Source organism: Megalopta genalis, unplaced genomic scaffold, assembly GCF_051020955.1.
Source record: "Megalopta genalis isolate 19385.01 unplaced genomic scaffold, iyMegGena1_principal scaffold0023, whole genome shotgun sequence".
In the NCBI taxonomy this organism is placed as follows: Eukaryota; Metazoa; Arthropoda; class Insecta; order Hymenoptera; family Halictidae; genus Megalopta; species Megalopta genalis.
In genome coordinates, this window is record NW_027476093.1 from 345,299 (window position 1) to 362,484 (window position 17,186).

Here is a 17,186-nt window from a genome sequence, read left to right on the forward strand (position 1 = left end):
TTTCTGTTAAAAAGCAGGACACCGGTCGGAGGGGAAACTACTTTCCCGGGAAGTTTCAATCGACTTGGGAGACAAGAAAAATACCCTGCATTTCGTTCGGCTCGACCTCCTCCTCCTCCTCGACCTCCTCGTCGGACTCGATGTTCAGCCGCACTTTCGCGTGAGTGTTCATGTCCTCGCTTTTCTCCGACCTGCGGGTTCGGAAATAAACTTTCGATGAACAAGTTTTGCATCACGCCTGGGACACCGGCACTTGCCGGGCCTCGCCGTTATCGATAGAAACTTATCCCGAAAATATTCGCTCGTTCGTTTCGTCAATTTTCTCGTTCATTTTTCGGGATTTCCTGAATTTTGAATCGTAATTCAGTGACTGCGGAGGCAATGTCTTAGTGACTCTTTTTCTTTTTTCTTTTTGTGAATGCTTTTCGATTTGGGATTGTTTAATACTGAATTAATAAATTATTTAGGAAACTCGTCGCTATCCTTTAGTTTTCAGGAAATAGTTCCTAAGAAATGTAAATTCTCGAGAATTCAGAAATAATATTTGGTTAACAATTTTTGGCTTTAACGTATTACCTTTCCATCGATAGTTTTCTTCGATAATATTTATTCTTTTAAAGTTTCACTATAATCAATTTTTTACCCTTATACAAAATTAACCACGATCTAAGTTTCTATGAAAAATCTACAATTATTTAACATTTTTACTCAAATTTCTATTAAAATTTATTACAATCTTTTCAATTAGAAAACTATTGTAATTCAGATTTATAATAAAAGTTCGTTATAATTAGATTATTGAACAGACGTTTTTACGATTTAAACCTTTTTGCGAACGGGTTTCGAATCATAATTCAGTAACTGTGGGGGCAATGTCTTAGTGTCTCCTTTTTTTTTATTTTTGTAAATGCTTTTCGATTTGGGATTGTTTAATACTAAATAAATAAATTATTTAGAAAACTCTTCGCTATCCTTCGACTATACAGGGTGTCCCAAAAATGTCTCGCAATCCGAAAGTAGGGGATTCTTGAGGTTATTTGAAGCAACTTTTTCCTTAGCAAAAATGCAATCTGCGGCTTCGTTTACGAGTTATTAACGAGAAACAGTGACCAATCAGAGGCGAGATCATTTGGCGCGAGATGGCCGAGCCAATGAGCGGAACCGGGCTCCGTGCACTCGTTGGCTGGGCCGCCGCGCGCCAGCTGAACTCGCCTCTTATTGGTCAGTGTTTTTCGTTAATAATTCGTAAACGAAGCCTCGGAGAAAATTTTCGCAAAGGAAAAAGTTGCTTCAAATGACCTTAGGAACCTCCCATTTCCGGATTGCGAAACATTTTCGGGACATCCTGTATATAGATCTTTCCAGCAACTTTAGTTTTCAGAAAATAGTTCGTGCGAAAAGTAAATTCTTGAGAATTCAGAAATAATATTTGGTTAACAATTTTTGGCTTTAACGTATTTCTCTTTTATCGGTAATTTCCTTCGACAATATTTATTCTTTTAAAATTCCACTATAATCAATTTTACCCTTATATAAAATAGCTATTTGAATTCGAAATCCAGAACACGATTTCTTATCTACAGTATTTTACACAGGGTGTCCCAAAATTATGGTACTTCTGGGAAATGAGGGGTTCCTGAGATCATTTGAAGTAACTTTTTCCTTTGCGAAATTGCAAACCGCCGCTTCATTTACGAGTTATTAACGAAAAACAGTGACCAATGAGAGATCGCGTATGGCTGACGCCCCGCCCTCGCGCGACCACTGCTGCTGCGTCAGACGACAGGTGCGTCACGGCATTGGCCGCAAGGGCGGAGCGTCGGCCGCACACGCTCTCCGATTGGTCAGAGTTTTTCGCTAATAACTCGTAAACGAAGCTTCGTAGAACATTTTCGCTAAGGAAAAAGTTGCTTCAAATGACCTCAAGAATCATTTCCCGGAAGTACCATCATTTTTGGACACCCTGTATACAGAATGTGGCACATGACAATCGCCATGACTTTTGAAGCGCTTTCGACTGTCTGACAAAAAATTGTTTCCAATGATAGTTAATCAGTATTTAGGTAGCTACGTATTGAAATATAAGAAACTTTAAAAAACTATAGTTTTTCTGCTAAAAGTCAAGGTCATCTTGACTTTTTCAAATAGCATCTTGTATATTTGACTTCGTAGAGTCATTGGTGACGAATAAATGAATTCAACGATCTGTTATACTATGACTTTCGGATGACCTTGACTTCAGCAATTTAAGTTCGAACAACGGAGATTGTTGATTATAAAATTTTCTTGGAAATTATGTTCCCTGAACCAATGGAAATTATCACTACACTGAAAATAACAATTTTAACGATTGATCGCATCATTATTTGAAAACTTCTATCGGTTAAACAATTTAATGTTAAGGTTATGTTGACATTTTTGCAACTGATCAGAATTTACTTGCACAACTGCAATTGTGGTTGAAAGAAAATGTACTACACTTCGAGCACTCATTGTATATTGATTGAAATAAAATAACTTTCGATATTAACGCTTTTGTTTTTCAACCCTAAATTGCTGATAAGAGGCGGGCTCGGCTGGCGCGCGGCGGCCGAGCCAACGAGCGCACAGAGCTCGATTCCGCTCATTGGCCCGATGGCCTAGCGTCGAGCGAACTCGCCCCTACTTGGTCAGTGTTTTTCATGAATAATTCATTAACGATGCCTCGGAGACAGTTTTTGTAAAGGAAAAGGTTGCTTCAAATCACTCCAGGAATCCCTCATTTCTCGGAAATACCATAATTTTGGGACACCCTGTATAAGTATGATAAAATCATATAAGTACAATAAATTTTATATAAATACAGTATTTTACATATTTTATTGTGATTTATGCATATGAAATTGAGCCCATCGGCAAGCACAGTGCAATTTTAAGTCTTTTAAAAATATAAACGCATCTGATGCTCTAAGAATGATTTTGAGAAATAGTATACCAATTTTTGGTGGCGCCCCAGAGTCGCCACTCGTGCGCAAAGGGTTAAAAATCAACAATTATCTAAAATTTTCATCCAAACGTCTATCAAAATCTACAATACTCTCCATTAAAATTCTTTTAAAATCCGATCCCATCCCAAGGGATGAAACGATGACTAAAATCTTCGTTCCTAATCGCCTAATCGTCCTTCACTAAAAAAAAAAAAAAGAAAATATAAAAGATTTGCAATGATTCGGCTCACGTTTCCGTGTCCAGGGCAGCCTCGTAGTCCTCCATGGTCTCATTCGGGTCCTGTTCGAGGTCAGTCCCGCCGCCTTCGTCCTCGCCACCGGTTCCTTCGCCATCGTCGCCTTGATCCTCGCTGCTTTCGTCTCTGGCCGGCGAGGCGCTGTGCGACTTGTTCTTCTCGGCCTGCAAGCATGCGTTTCGGTTCGGCTCGATCGAAGTGCGGAAACAATGCTGGGACCTGGATCGGATCGGATCGAATCGCGATTCTCGGCCCGACTCTCTATTGGCCCGTTGGCTTGGCCTCTCCTATTTATTGGTTTCAACCTAACCTAGCATTATTTTGCATTCTAGTCCGATTCGCAATGACGACTCCTTTTACTTCCAAAAAACAGTGAAAGTCAACAGAACGACTTCAACTTTGAACTCGATTAAACTCCGCCAAAAGTCCAGCAATTCGAGATAGCTTCGCCGATAATCGGCGCGTCTGAAATTCCGCGTAACAGAATTCTCTAAAAGTAGAGATTCTCCACTACCGAATGATCGTTTGACAACATCGATACGATCATCTCCGCCGCATTTACGACCATTTGAATGTGGCCTGATTCCTAGAAGCGCCACTCAAGCCTCCGACACTGGACGGCCCTGACAGTTTAATGGCAGCGAGAATCCGCTTAGATCGCGTTGTGTCACAATGTATCTGCGAGTGTCGGAACCGATAGAACCGGCCTAACATATCCAGTCACTGCGACATCTCCTTAACCTCTTAGGCACGGCTGTACGCAATTACAGCACCGCGATGCGCAACACTGACGTAACAAAAACAAAGACTATATATTCTATCTGTATATTATTAAATACTGTTGTAGATATTACCTAATACCGTTGTAAAACGTTGCGAGGGCAAAAAGGTGGTGAAGCAAGACAAACGAAAACGATCGGACGGCGAGCGAACGAGTCGGTAGAGGGAGCCACTGTAGCGCCGCGTCGCAAATAATACGACGTCCGCGAAAGCCAGTTTAGTGGCGCATCGTACCTAAGAGGTTAAAAGCTTGCCGGTGTCCCGTCGAATTCGGAATTCGAATTCGAATTCCTCGGAGCCTCGGTGGCTCACGGTACAGTAATTTCTCTCTAATCGACGCTCGGATTGTGTGCACGAAAATGCACAATTTCGGAAGAGGATTATTCGAACCTCGCGGGGCTCGTTTTTATAGTTGTTGACAATTCGCAACTGTCGTCCAGTTTCGTGGAGACAGTCCGAGAGTCAGTTAGACAGATATTACCGTACCTTGAAGCACCGAGCCGCGCGCGGGTTAACGCTCGAGAGCTAATGATTTTCCATTAGCTTGTCGATAAATCACGAACGATTAAACTTTTAGCGTTAACGCTACGCGGCAACCTGGCCGACGTGTCGTCGGGTCGGCGTCTATTGTTCGTCGCGAGGAGACCTCTTTCCTCCGCCCTTGTTGCGAGCTTCACGCTCCGGCTCTCCCACGCGTATTTATAGTCCCGTTCGTTACGAAACATTACGAAAAGAAAGAACGATGCGAATATATATTATATATATTCGCATCGTTCTTTCTTTTCGCAATATATATATATATTCCCATCGTTGTTTCTTTTATATATATATATATATATATATATATATATATATATATATATATATATATATATATATTCTAACATATTCTCTAATATATGTGTATATATATGTATGTATGTATGAATGTACGTACATATATGTATGTTTATGGCGGGCATATCGGTATCCGATTCCGATGGCCCCGATTTTGCGTGCGCGAGAGGGCCGCTGCCTTTTGTAGTTTTCTACAGTTTTTTCGAGCGTCCGGCCGCGGCATCAATTAAACCAGATGACACAGTTTTTAACCGATACTCGGCCGATAGAACTCAACCGCGAGATAATTCTGAAACGTGTCCCGCTGCCAACTATGCCACTGTCGCCGCCGCCGCGGCAACCGTCTTCGTCGTTCACACGCTTTCGGACATTTTTCTTCCGTATTTTCGTCCCGATTCGATCGCGCGAGCTCTCGCGCTGTCGCCCTTTGTCTCGCCGCTTTAATACACCTTCTTTCTCTTTGTCTTTCAGGACCGGGGATCTTGTATTTGCGCGCGGAGAAGCCTCTGGTTCCGTACTGTACATATACATAGCTCGACCGGTTTCCCTTTTAAGCACTGTCTCCCGTGCTGGAAAAGCCATAACCGCGACGAAGGATTTTCCAGTAAGGACGATACATTTTTTAACTGTGCTCGTATATAAGTGCGTGAGATTATTTTCCTTTTTCTTGTTAGATTTTTACATATTTATAATAATATATAATAATAATAATATATATAATAATATAATAATAATATTATATATATATAATAATATAATAATATATAATATAATATATTATATATATTTATATTTATTATATATTTGTTCGACGTCGTTTAACTTTTCGCTTTTGTCATTTAAGGTCGTTCAACTTTTCTGTCGTTTAAACGTGAAGAAATGCGCACTGGAACAACGTTTAAGAAATTAGTCGAATTTATTATCGAAGATAGTGGATTCAGCGAATGGATTATATTTTAAGAAATGCCGTTGTCCGTTCGTCGTTCATGCGATTTAACGCGCTTACAACCTTTTTTCCCTGGGGCTGCGTTAAATTTTTGGTTTATCCCAACAAATATTTAATTTATTCCACATTTATTGGGCGACTATTTGGGCGACTCGAGAAGCAACATCGAAGCCACCATTTGTGATACTCGAGCTGATTTTAGCGAGAAAGTCGTGTAAAACGTAGCCATTCGAACGACATTGCGTTCCATCTTAAATGCCATTGAATATACTTGAATACACCAGAAGCAATAGCAACGAATTAACTTGGAAAGAAGAAACGAGATCGCTTGACTTGAAATGCTAGGACATAAATATTAAAGTCTCGGCAACTTTAAGTTGGACGTAGATTGAATAAATACGCGACGCGTAATTAATATTTTAGTTCATTTTCTTGGAAGGTACAGTGGACAAAGAAAACGATGCTTGGAAAAAAGTATTTGGCGAATCGAGATCCTCGAAGAAAGTATTTGGCCAATCAAGTTTGCATGGAAACGAGCAATAATTTGCTTTATATTCGCAGCAACCAATATCGTAGGACGTTTTTACGCGTATACGCGACTGTTTTAACGAGCGTTGGTGCTGATTTTATGAAATGTTCCATTTTAATAACGAAATTGACTGCTTCGACATTCTTATTCTCATCTTCTGCTTTTATTGTAGTTTATTCATTTCTCTACAATATTCGCAAAGGACGATGGAAATTGACCAATTTTAACCTCGACTATGGAAATGAAAGATTTGTCCGGGATATGTTACCGCATGTCCCGAAGAGTCCGAAATGCGTAATTATTTACACCGGGGATGAAGAAGAAGTTGTCAAAAAATAAGCGTAAACATCAGAGTTTCGTCATTCGCAAGCCACCGATTAATACTTTTTCGATACTTTTTTCCAGAATCTCGTTGGCCAAACGCTTTTTTCCAAGCAATGTTTTCTTTGTTTACTATATCTTTCAAGAAAATAAAGTAAAATGTTAATTATGTATATTTATTCAATATACAGGGTGACCACGCAACTTGTCCACCTCTTATAACTTCCAAAATATGCGTCGCACGAAAAAATTTTATACACAAAAGATGCATGGTTTGAAGGGGCACGTTATGTAGCGCATTTATTTTTTTTATAGGTGCAGTCGTTTCGGAGATTTCAAGGTCAACTTTGTTTTTTTAAATCGATTGCTATATTTTTTACACCAAAATATGGAGGAATATCAAATTCTGAGTAAAAAAGTGTTGACCTTTATTAGCCCTAAACCTAATAGTTAACGAGTAATTTAACTTTATTTCTTGAACATTTTCTTTACGTAATATCCAGTTATATTATTATATTATTATTGTATTATATTGTTATATTATATTATTACTATATTTTTTTATTATATTATTATTATACTATATATTATTACTATATTTTTATTATATTATTATTATATTATCACTTTAACCTTATTACATAATTTTGTCATAACCTCATTTGTGTACATTAACTATTAGGTTTAGGGCTAATAAAGGTCAATACGTTTTTACTCAAAATTCGATGTTCTTCCATATTTTTATGCATAAAACATAGCAATCTATTTAAAAAAACAAAGTTGACCTTGAAAACTCCGAAACGCCTGCACCTATAAAAAAAATAAATGCGCTACATAACGTGCCCCTTCAAACCATGCATCTTTTGTGTATAAAATTTTTTCGTGCGACGCATATTTTGGAAGTTATAAGAGGTGGACAAGTTGCGTGGTCACCCTGTATATTGAATAAATATACATAATTAACATTTTACTTTATTTTCTTGAAAGATATAGTAAACAAAGAAAACATTGCTTGGAAAAAAGCGTTTGGCCAACGAGATTCTGGAAAAAAGTATCGAAAAAGTATTAATCGGTGGCTTGCGAATGACGAAACTCTGATGTTTACGCTTATTTTTTGACAACTTCTTCTTCATCCCCGGTGTAAATAATTACGCATTTCGGACTCTTCGGGACATGCGGTAACATATCCCGGACAAATCTTTCATTTCCATAGTCGAGGTTAAAATTGGTCAATTTCCATCGTCCTTTGCGAATATTGTAGAGAAATGAATAAACTACAATAAAAGCAGAAGATGAGAATAAGAATGTCGAAGCAGTCAATTTCGTTATTAAAATGGAACATTTCATAAAATCAGCACCAACGCTCGTTAAAACAGTCGCGTATACGCGTAAAAACGTCCTACGATATTGGTTGCTGCGAATATAAAGCAAATTATTGCTCGTTTCCATGCAAACTTGATTGGCCAAATACTTTCTTCGAGGATCTCGATTCGCCAAATACTTTTTTCCAAGCATCGTTTTCTTTGTCCACTGTACCTTCCAAGAAAATGAACTAAAATATTAATTACGCGTCGCGTATTTATTCAATCTATGTCCAACTTAAAGTTGCCGAGACTTTCATATTTATATCCCAGCATTTGGGGTGAAAGCTTAACCTTTTAGGTACGGCTGAATTCTGCGCGATGCTATTTCTCTGGACGGCGGAGTCTGATATGTACTGTACAGTGTGTCTGTATATATAAAAAATATATAAAATATATATATATAAAATATTTTTTATTTCAATGATACAGCATAAAATAGAACAGTTGCTATAGTTCTTAACCTGATAATAAATCGTGAAAATAATTAATGTTACGTAAGACGAGATAAGACAAATGAATATTTATTGCCGTCGAAAGTATTCATTGAAAAATATCGAAGGTACGTTTATAATGCTGATGAAAAGCAATTCGTTCGTATCAAATTATCACAACAATTATATTTTACACTATAATTCAAATACGACTAAAATAAAAATATTTTATTCGATGATAATATAAATTAAATAAAAACATTCCAAACTATGGCACAAATATTTTCACTGTTTTCCAAATAAAATGCTATTCTAAAATATTATCTTAAAAATTAGAAAATTAAAATATTGTTTAGATACAGTTATATTGTTAAGATAAGTCTGTATATTGTAAATCGATGTGACAACAAAAGAAGTGTGAAACAATGTATATGAAGACGATTATTTGATTCAAATGATGACCGAGTGAGCTACTAAAGTAAGCCACTATAGTGGCGCGTCGTGCCTAAAAGGTTAATTACCGCTTCTAGTAAGATTCCTTATCGCCAAGAAAAAACCTTATACAAATAACGAGCGATAGCGTAACACGTGGACGAATATCGCCGACAAAACGTGTGCCGAACAGTAGCGCGGATAACTCGCAAAAGCCGTGAAACATTCGTTAACGAGATAAACGTATCTCGCTGGAAGAATCGACACGCGCGCACGCGCGTGCAATTTTGAGAATGTCCAATATTTGCGAGCCTCCGGAACTCCGCGCGGCTCGTCCTTGAGTCATCATCGTCGCCGGTGCGCAAGGATTTCGAGAAGTCCATTCCAGGACGCTGCAACGGCCCGCTTTATTAAAACGGAGCCACGAAGGCGGTCCCGCCGCGTGCCTTGTTTATTAAAGATCCGCACGCTAAACGACCTCGTCGTCGAGTATGTCGCTCTTTAACCTTTTAGGTACGGCTGAATTCTGCGCGATGCTATTTCTCTGGACGGCAGAGTCTGATACTGTATATTCTGTCTGTATATACAGGGTGCCCTAGAATGTCTCGCAATCCGAAAGTGGCGGGTTCCTCGGGCCATTTGAAGCAACTTTTTCCTTTACAAAAATTTTCTCCGAGGCACCGTTAACGAGTTATTAACGAAAAACCGTGACCAATGAGAGGCGAGCTCGGCTGGCGCGAGGCGACCGAGCCAATGAGCGGAACTGGCCTTCGCGCGCCGGTTGGCTGGGCCGCCTCGCGTCAGCCGTACTCGATTCTTATTGGTCACTGTTTTTCGTTAATAACTCGTTAACGGTGCCTCGGAGAACATTTTTGTAAAGGAAGAAGTTGCTTCAAATGATCCGAGGAACCAGCCATTTCCGGATTTCGAGACATTTTTGGGACACCCTGTAGACTGTTGTAAATCGATGTGAAGACAAAAGAAGTGTGAAACAATGCATATGAAGACGATTATTTGGTTCAAACGATGAGCGAGTGAGCTACTAGAGCAAGCCACTATAGCGGCGCGTCGTCCAGAGAGATGACATCCGCGGAAGCCACTATAGTGGCGCGTCGTGTCTAAAAGGTTAAAGGCGACCACCGACGTTCCCCGACGTTTCGAAATTTGTGAAAGTTCGACGCGAAACGCGTTCAAACATTTTGCCTACCGGAGTCCGCCGGAAACTAAAACAATGGCCGCCGAAACGAATGATTCCCGCAGCCAAGAGTCTGCGAAATAAGGCCGTTCGAACAGGCACACCGAAATATCTCCGTTTTGTTTACGTTTCGCCGCGCGACGACATTATAACTCGCGACACAAAGTTGTTGCGCCGCTGGAAAGGGAAGGGTTCCTTTTTTTTTTAAGGTCAGTTCTTCTGTTTTTTTTCACCAGATTTAAGGTCAACGAGCCCGACACAGACACTCGGGAAACGTTCGCTCCGGACAAAGGGATGTGAACTGACAGATCATCGAACACGGAGGGGGTTGAACGTGTCGTCGCAACCACCTCCTGCCGCAGGCTTCGATTTCAATTTTAAATGCCGCGGAAACCTTTAAACTCCGACTGTTTTGTAACATTTGCTTTGTGTCCGAACCGTGGAATTTATCGATTCGCGGATTCATCGGACGCCCTGTCCAGTTTGATTTTTCTGGATGCTGGTTCAAGTAATCAGCTATTTTTAACCCTTTGCACTCCGCTGTCCCCTCTCGTGGGACATCGTAATTCTAGCGCATCACTCGGATGTCCCCTCTCGTGGGACATTAAAGTTTATTAGTGATTACGGGAACAATTCCCCAATTTTGCGCTGAAATAACTCAATAGTTATTCAGCGCAAATTTTTCAGACATGCATGTTTCTCTGAAGTTTTCTCTTGAAATGGCACAAGAAATCGAATCAAAATATAGTAAAATTACTAAGATATGTACAAGAAATGTCAGCAGGTTTTGACGAGAACGTGAGAAACATGCTCACGACGGTCCGAGCACTTCGAAGGCGCCACTTGAAAAGAGCGGTAAGGCAAGTTTGTAGAAGAAAGATCGGTATGCGAACATAGCACGTACTGTATAGTGAGATTTATAATCATAAAATCTGGAGAAAAAGATTTTCAAAGCTGAACTCGGTCTGGTTCGAAGCGTCGAGCGGTATAAATAGATCTAACGAATGAGAAAATCGGAAAAATGATTCTTCTCTTGGTAAATAAATTGTTTGGTAAAAGTTTTTTTTGTTAATATCATCTTGCGAGTTAGTAATAACAATTAGAAATTTTCAACCAATGTATTTGTTCATATTTTTTATTAGAACAATGGCAAAACGTTCGAACACGAATGAGTCTCGTGACACAAGTAGTAGCGAAGACGAGCTCCAGATAGACGTTTATACAGATATGTTAGAAAGACTAACTGTAGAAGGTTTTCTTTTACAGTTAGTCTATCGTTTCAATAGCAGCGACAGTGATATCGTCCAAGCAACAAGGCGACGTTTTTTGACAAAACAAAATTATAAAACAAACAATAACAAAATCATAAAAAATAAAATATTGATTTTTTTGCAAATTTCTCGATTTCAGCCAATTCATGTAAGTCCAATATCATTATAATATGTTAGTTAGTTCCAAAACAATACTAAATAATACGAGGGTCTGTAAATGCCCGTTTCTGCCGAATAGTGGCGCTGAACAGCTGGTAGCCAACGTCCAGAATGGTTCGGAGTGCTAAGGGTTAATAGGTTATGGCTGTTTCAGAGAGTATCGCCTTACGAGCATCACGGTGTAAAGCATAACGCTGTCCGACAAAATCAAACTTTTTTTCTGGGTTCCTATAGACACTGCGAAATTCTTGTAGAGCTTCGCTCCCTGAACAAGAATCCGAAAACCGAATTGCTCCATCACCCTCAGTTTTTTTACATGAACGAACTTTTGTAAAACCCAAAATTTTCGACAAAAATGAGGAAATGGCGGGTTCCTAGGATCATTTGAAGCAACTTTTTCCTTTCCAAAAATGTTCTCCGAGGCACCATTAACGAGTTATTAACGAAAAACAGTGACCAATAAGAATCGAGTACGACTGACGCGAGGCGGCCCGGCCAACCGGCGCGCGAAGCCCAGTTCCGCTCATCGGCTCGGTCGCCTCGCGCCAGCCGAGCTCGCCTCTCATTGGTCACTGTTTTTCGTTAATAACTCGTTAACGGTGCCTCGGAAAAAATTTTTGTAAAGGAAGAAGTTGCTTCGAATGACCCGAGGAACCCGCCACTTTCGGACTGCGAGACATTTTTGGGACACTCTGTATAAGAGTAAATAAGAATTCAAACTTAGCATTGTACGCAAGAAACTGATGTATCATCCAAATATAACGAATAATAACGCGTACGTTCTCGTTCAAATAATCGAGGTTCTACCGCGTATTCCGAATTCCGCGTACGCCGAAACGCGTTTGGTTCTCGCTGGACGAATAAGTTGCTGTACGACAGGTTCGAACCGGTCGTCCCAGATTGCTGGTAATTGCGAGAGGAATATTCGTAAGAATGAAAAACCCGTGGCAGCGGTAACGAGCGATAAAAAGCCGGTCGAACAGCGTTGGCGTCGGCATCGGCGTCGGCGTCAGCGTCGACGTCGACGTCGACGTCGCCGTCGATGTAGGGTGTCGGTGTCGGTGTCGGTGTCGGTGTCGGTGTCGATGTCGGGCGTCAGCGTCGGCGACGGTGATTACGGCCGACGGCAAATGAGCCCCCTCATCCGACGACGCTCTTTGTGGGAACGATAAACCGACCTGCATTCTAATTTTCCCCCGGCGGCTAAGTAAACGCAACGCGGCCGAATGTTTATTGAAGCCGAGAAGTCGCGTGCGTCCCGTTACGTTCTTATCGTGGCAATCGGTCAATCGAGGCTTCCCCCTCCTCGTTCGATCATCGGGTTTCCGTCGTCGATAAGGACGATCGACTAATGCGAAAGCCGCCGGCGGTGGCGGCTCGAGAAATTCAGTGACATTCTGTTATAACTTTTGAACCATCAAAGATATTGCAATGAAATTTTCACCGAAAATATTTAAAAAATAATTATTTTTAGCTATAGATAATTAAATTTTTCTTTGCATTTGTTCAACAATAATTTTTAATTAATTTTCATTGACATTTTTTGTGAAAAAAAAGATTGTTTAAATATAATGTTACAAACTATTTGTAACATTGCAATAGTAACGTGCCTGGAATTACTAGCGGGTCCTCGTAACCAGTGTGGGTGCAATAAAGTACGCGTCCCAGAAAAAGGTCTCTGTATGCATTAAATCCTGAAGTTGCAGATTTATTGAAACGATAACAAAATGGTAAGATTAATTAACGTACTCTACATTTTATCAAAAGTTCGAACTGTTGAAATTTACCAACTACATAAAATGCATACAGAGAACTTTTTCTGGGACGCGTACTTTATTGCACCCACACTGGTTACGAGGACCCGCTAGTAATTCCAGGTACGTTAGTATTGTAATGTTACAAAGTTTGTTTCGTTTACTTATATTTTTCATGTTATATGGAATAATTAAAAATGTTAAATATCTGCCGATTTTTTTTTCACAGACGAAGAAGCGTTCTGTAATATCGACTGGAACACAGAGAGATTATCTTCGATATCTTTAACCTCGAAGTAACGCAACGTTGATATCTTTAACCCTTTGCACTCGAGTGGTGACTCTGAGGCACCACTAAAATTGTTAGGTCGCGTTGCAAAATAATTTTTATATTAACAGAGTTTAAATTTTAAAAATTGTTGAAAGTGTAACTGTCAACACAAGTCATCGCAAGACTCAATTTCATATGCATAAAATGCACTTTGTCATATAAAATGGAAATACCATAAGTCAGAAAAATTGTTTTAGATTTACGGTTAAAATGGCTTCGAGTGCAAAGGGTTAAAACGTAATAATTTGCGATTTGGTTCGTTCTGGTTTGTAACTTTTACAGAATTATGTAGAGGAAAGTATCCTGACAATATACCGTTCGTCCGAAACCGTGATTCCTCGAGTGTCAAAATAATATTCCTTGTCAAATGTAAAGAATTTGTACACTTTTTGAATTTTATTAAACATATTTTTTATATCTAGGATACAAAAATCTTAATTTAAGTTACCGTTTCCTAACGAGAAATATTGCCTCCTTAATGTTAAAAAAGAAAGCGAAGGGAAAAGTTAATTAGGTTAGGTTTTGGCGTCAAATGTAGCGTTCAAAATGTTCAACTTTAAATTGTCGTATCTATTACAACTTATGATCATTTTTATTAATATTTCCATTTTCGAGGGTAATGGACATTTAACAAGCAAAAAAAATTGACCGGACATCGATACGAGAAAATTAGGTTTTCGTCAAAAAGTCACTAAAATATTCGATCCGGCCCCACTGTGGCGGCGGCGAAGCGGCACAAGATGCTCGAATAACTCTTAAAGAAGGAACAAAAGAAACTTACCTCCTCCTCGGCCTCCTTCTCGATGGCAGTTAACGACTCGGCGTCCGCGAGATTGTCGACGGCGATAGCCAAGAAGACGTTCAGTAGAATATCTGCGTTGCTTCTTACCGTTAAGGATCATTTGCCGGGAGCACCGTCGATCACGAATCTTTAATGCCGCGTCAACTGAATCCCATTTGAATTCGTTCTTCCCGGTGACTTTCCATCGGATCACCGTTTATGCTATCGCCAGCGGGGAAGATAACAGTCTGCTATGATCGGCTCTAACACGACAGGATAGCATTCTTATGGGACACTTCGAGTTTAAGCGTTAACGATTCTCGCGGATTGTTTTGTTGACAGCGTAAAATCGAGCGGATTTCGAATCTTTACAGATTTCTACGGAATAAATAAATAAAAATAAATAAATAAAAATAAATAAACGATATTCATCTTAGAAAGCAACGACGATAGCAATGGTTTCTATGGAGGAGACAGTCTTTTTTCTTTTCTTTTTAATGTGCAAACACTGCGATCTTTCCAGCTGCGATTAGCACTGTCTACCTTTTTTTTCAGTGAGAAGGATACAGTTTCCGCATATGAAGAGGATGATGAAGTAAAAACAGGCGAGCATGCCGAAACTCGCGACGCCTCCGTACGCTCTGATCCCGTCATACATCACGGCGTTCCAATCCTCGCCGGTCAGTATCTGCGAAACACCATAAATATTGTACGTGCGAAATCAACAACTACAGAACGCGCTGTCTTCAATTTCTGTTACAATTTCTGTTACAATTTGATCATCGAAAAGGAGTCGCGCCACTAGGTTTCGCAGCAAAGAGGAACAATTTCGTACAAATTGTACGTAAGTTACAAAAATGAACGACAAAGCGTGCTATTCTGACCGAACGAATTTGTTTGGCAAGAAAGTAATTTCGGTTTGCACCGATAGATAGCGTTATGTTCGCATCGTCATTCTTCTGCTAAAATTACAACGGCGCGTTTGCGTGGAATCCCGAAGAATCTGCATACAATTTTTCAGCCGAAACGATTGATTTTTTAACAAGGCGTCGGAACTTCTTTGAGGGTTGTCTCTCTTGTGCTGATCTCGGCTATCAAATAATCCCGGGCATTCGATTTTGCTAATAACTGCAGAATGAAAGATCGAATTGTAAAGAAGATCCGCAGCACCGTGCATAGAGACATTTATGACCGGTATGGAAAGTACCGAGTGAATTGATTGATCGGTACTGAATTTGTTCATCTCTCAGTCGCGACTAGATTCGACATCGTATAACAGAAAGTGTCTGAAGCTTCGCCACACATTTTGTCGCGGAACAGATTGATATAATGGATATATTGGTTTGACAAGAAAGTAATTTCGGTTTGCGTCAATAGATAGCGTTATGTTCGCATTGTCGTTCTTTTGTTAAGGTTATAATGTTTTTTGTTTTCAGCTTTGATAGTTGATGCGTTTAGCTTAGGTATAGAAACAAATTCCGTGTAGTTTTGTTTACAACTGATAGCGGAAAGTGACGTCGCATCTTCCATATAGCCCCGATCTTGCGCCATCGGATTATCATTTATTTCGAAGTTTACAAAACTCTTTAAACAGTAAATATTTCAATAATAACGATACAAGGACGAACAAGGACCAGAAGTTTTATGAGCGCGGAATCATGAAGTTACTGGAAAGACGGCGAAAGAGGTCATCGAACGGAATGGAAAATATTTGACTGATTCGAATGGAAATATTTGACTGAAGTTTTGGAAGTTCATTTCTTGTATAGAAAAAATGCAGTTTTCTTTCGCACTGAAATACCGAAATTACTTTCCTGCCATCACAATAGTTCAAGTACTGAAACATAATCTCGGTGCAACACCAACTTCTTGCAATTAATGCAGATAATTTTCATATTGAGATCATAAAGACCCGCAATTTAGTTATAACTAGACCGCGGATGTTTATGCAAATGCATATTTTTACAGAAAATAGAAAAATGTCAATAATAACGATACAAGGACGAACAAGAACCAGAAGTTTTATCAGAAGTTTTATTATTTTTATTTTTTAGCGCGAAATCATGAAGTTACCGGAAAGACGGCAGAAAAGAGGTCATCGAACGGAATTGAAAATATTTGACTGACTCGAATGGAAATATTCGACTGAAGTTTTGCAAGTTGATCTCTCGTTTCGCATTGAAATAACGATATTACTTTTTCTGCCAACCCAATAATAGCAGCACTCACCTGAAAGACGGTCAAGAGGCTCTGCCAGAAGCTGTCGAAATTGTGACGAGGCTTGTCCTGCAGCTCGCTGAAGTTGAACTTTCCACCGAACACCTGTGAACAGACGGAGCTTGCCAACTAGAAGAGATCGACAGGTGGGCTAGCAGAATAGAGAGACAACAAGAACGGGACAGAGTGTGTCGTACCTGCATGCCGAGTAGGGCAAAGATCACGATGAAGAGGAAGAGCAGAAGCAACAGCGACGCGATCGATTGGATTGAGTTCAATAGGGACGCCACCAGATTCGACAGCGATCTCCAATACCTGGAAACGGACGTTTAGCAGTGCCGGAAACGTCGATCGGGGGCTGCTACGCCAAGAGTTTGCGATCCACTTTGAAGCGATCGGACACTTACTTGGTCACCTTGAACACCCTGAGCAATCGGACGCAGCGTAGAACGGAAACGCCGAGCGGCGGCATCACGTGCGTGTTCGTCAGGATCATCTCGGTGATCGAGCCGATCACGACGAAACAGTCGAAGCGATTGAACAAGGAGACGAAGTAACCCTGGACATTGGCGCAGCGACGCGCAAACGGGAACGATCGAAAATTAGTATCTCTGG

General features: G+C 40.0%; 1 protein-coding gene and 1 long non-coding RNA gene across 5 annotated transcripts in view; one reads left to right on the plus strand and one right to left on the minus strand.

Moving 5' to 3' along the window:
* Ca-alpha1D (Ca[2+]-channel protein alpha[[1]] subunit D) overlaps positions 1-17,186 on the minus strand; it is a 118,707-nt gene that overhangs the window by 68,236 nt on the left and 33,285 nt on the right. For all 4 annotated transcript variants that reach the window (XM_076527458.1, XM_076527459.1, XM_076527457.1 and 1 more), the window contains exons 12-18: positions 16,979-17,130; positions 16,769-16,886; positions 16,584-16,676; positions 14,922-15,042; positions 14,355-14,446; positions 3,218-3,387; positions 85-191 (exon numbers count right to left, since the gene is read on the minus strand). In XM_076527458.1, coding sequence (XP_076383573.1) covers positions 85-191; positions 3,218-3,387; positions 14,355-14,446; positions 14,922-15,042; positions 16,584-16,676; positions 16,769-16,886; positions 16,979-17,130 — 853 coding nt within the window. The remainder of the gene's footprint in view (positions 1-84; positions 192-3,217; positions 3,388-14,354; positions 14,447-14,921; positions 15,043-16,583; positions 16,677-16,768; positions 16,887-16,978; positions 17,131-17,186) is intronic.
* Positions 4,231-8,395, plus strand: LOC117217829 (uncharacterized). Its single transcript, XR_004489645.2, has 3 exons — positions 4,231-4,316; positions 5,312-5,444; positions 5,685-8,395. It is a non-coding gene; the product is annotated as an uncharacterized LOC117217829 (long non-coding RNA).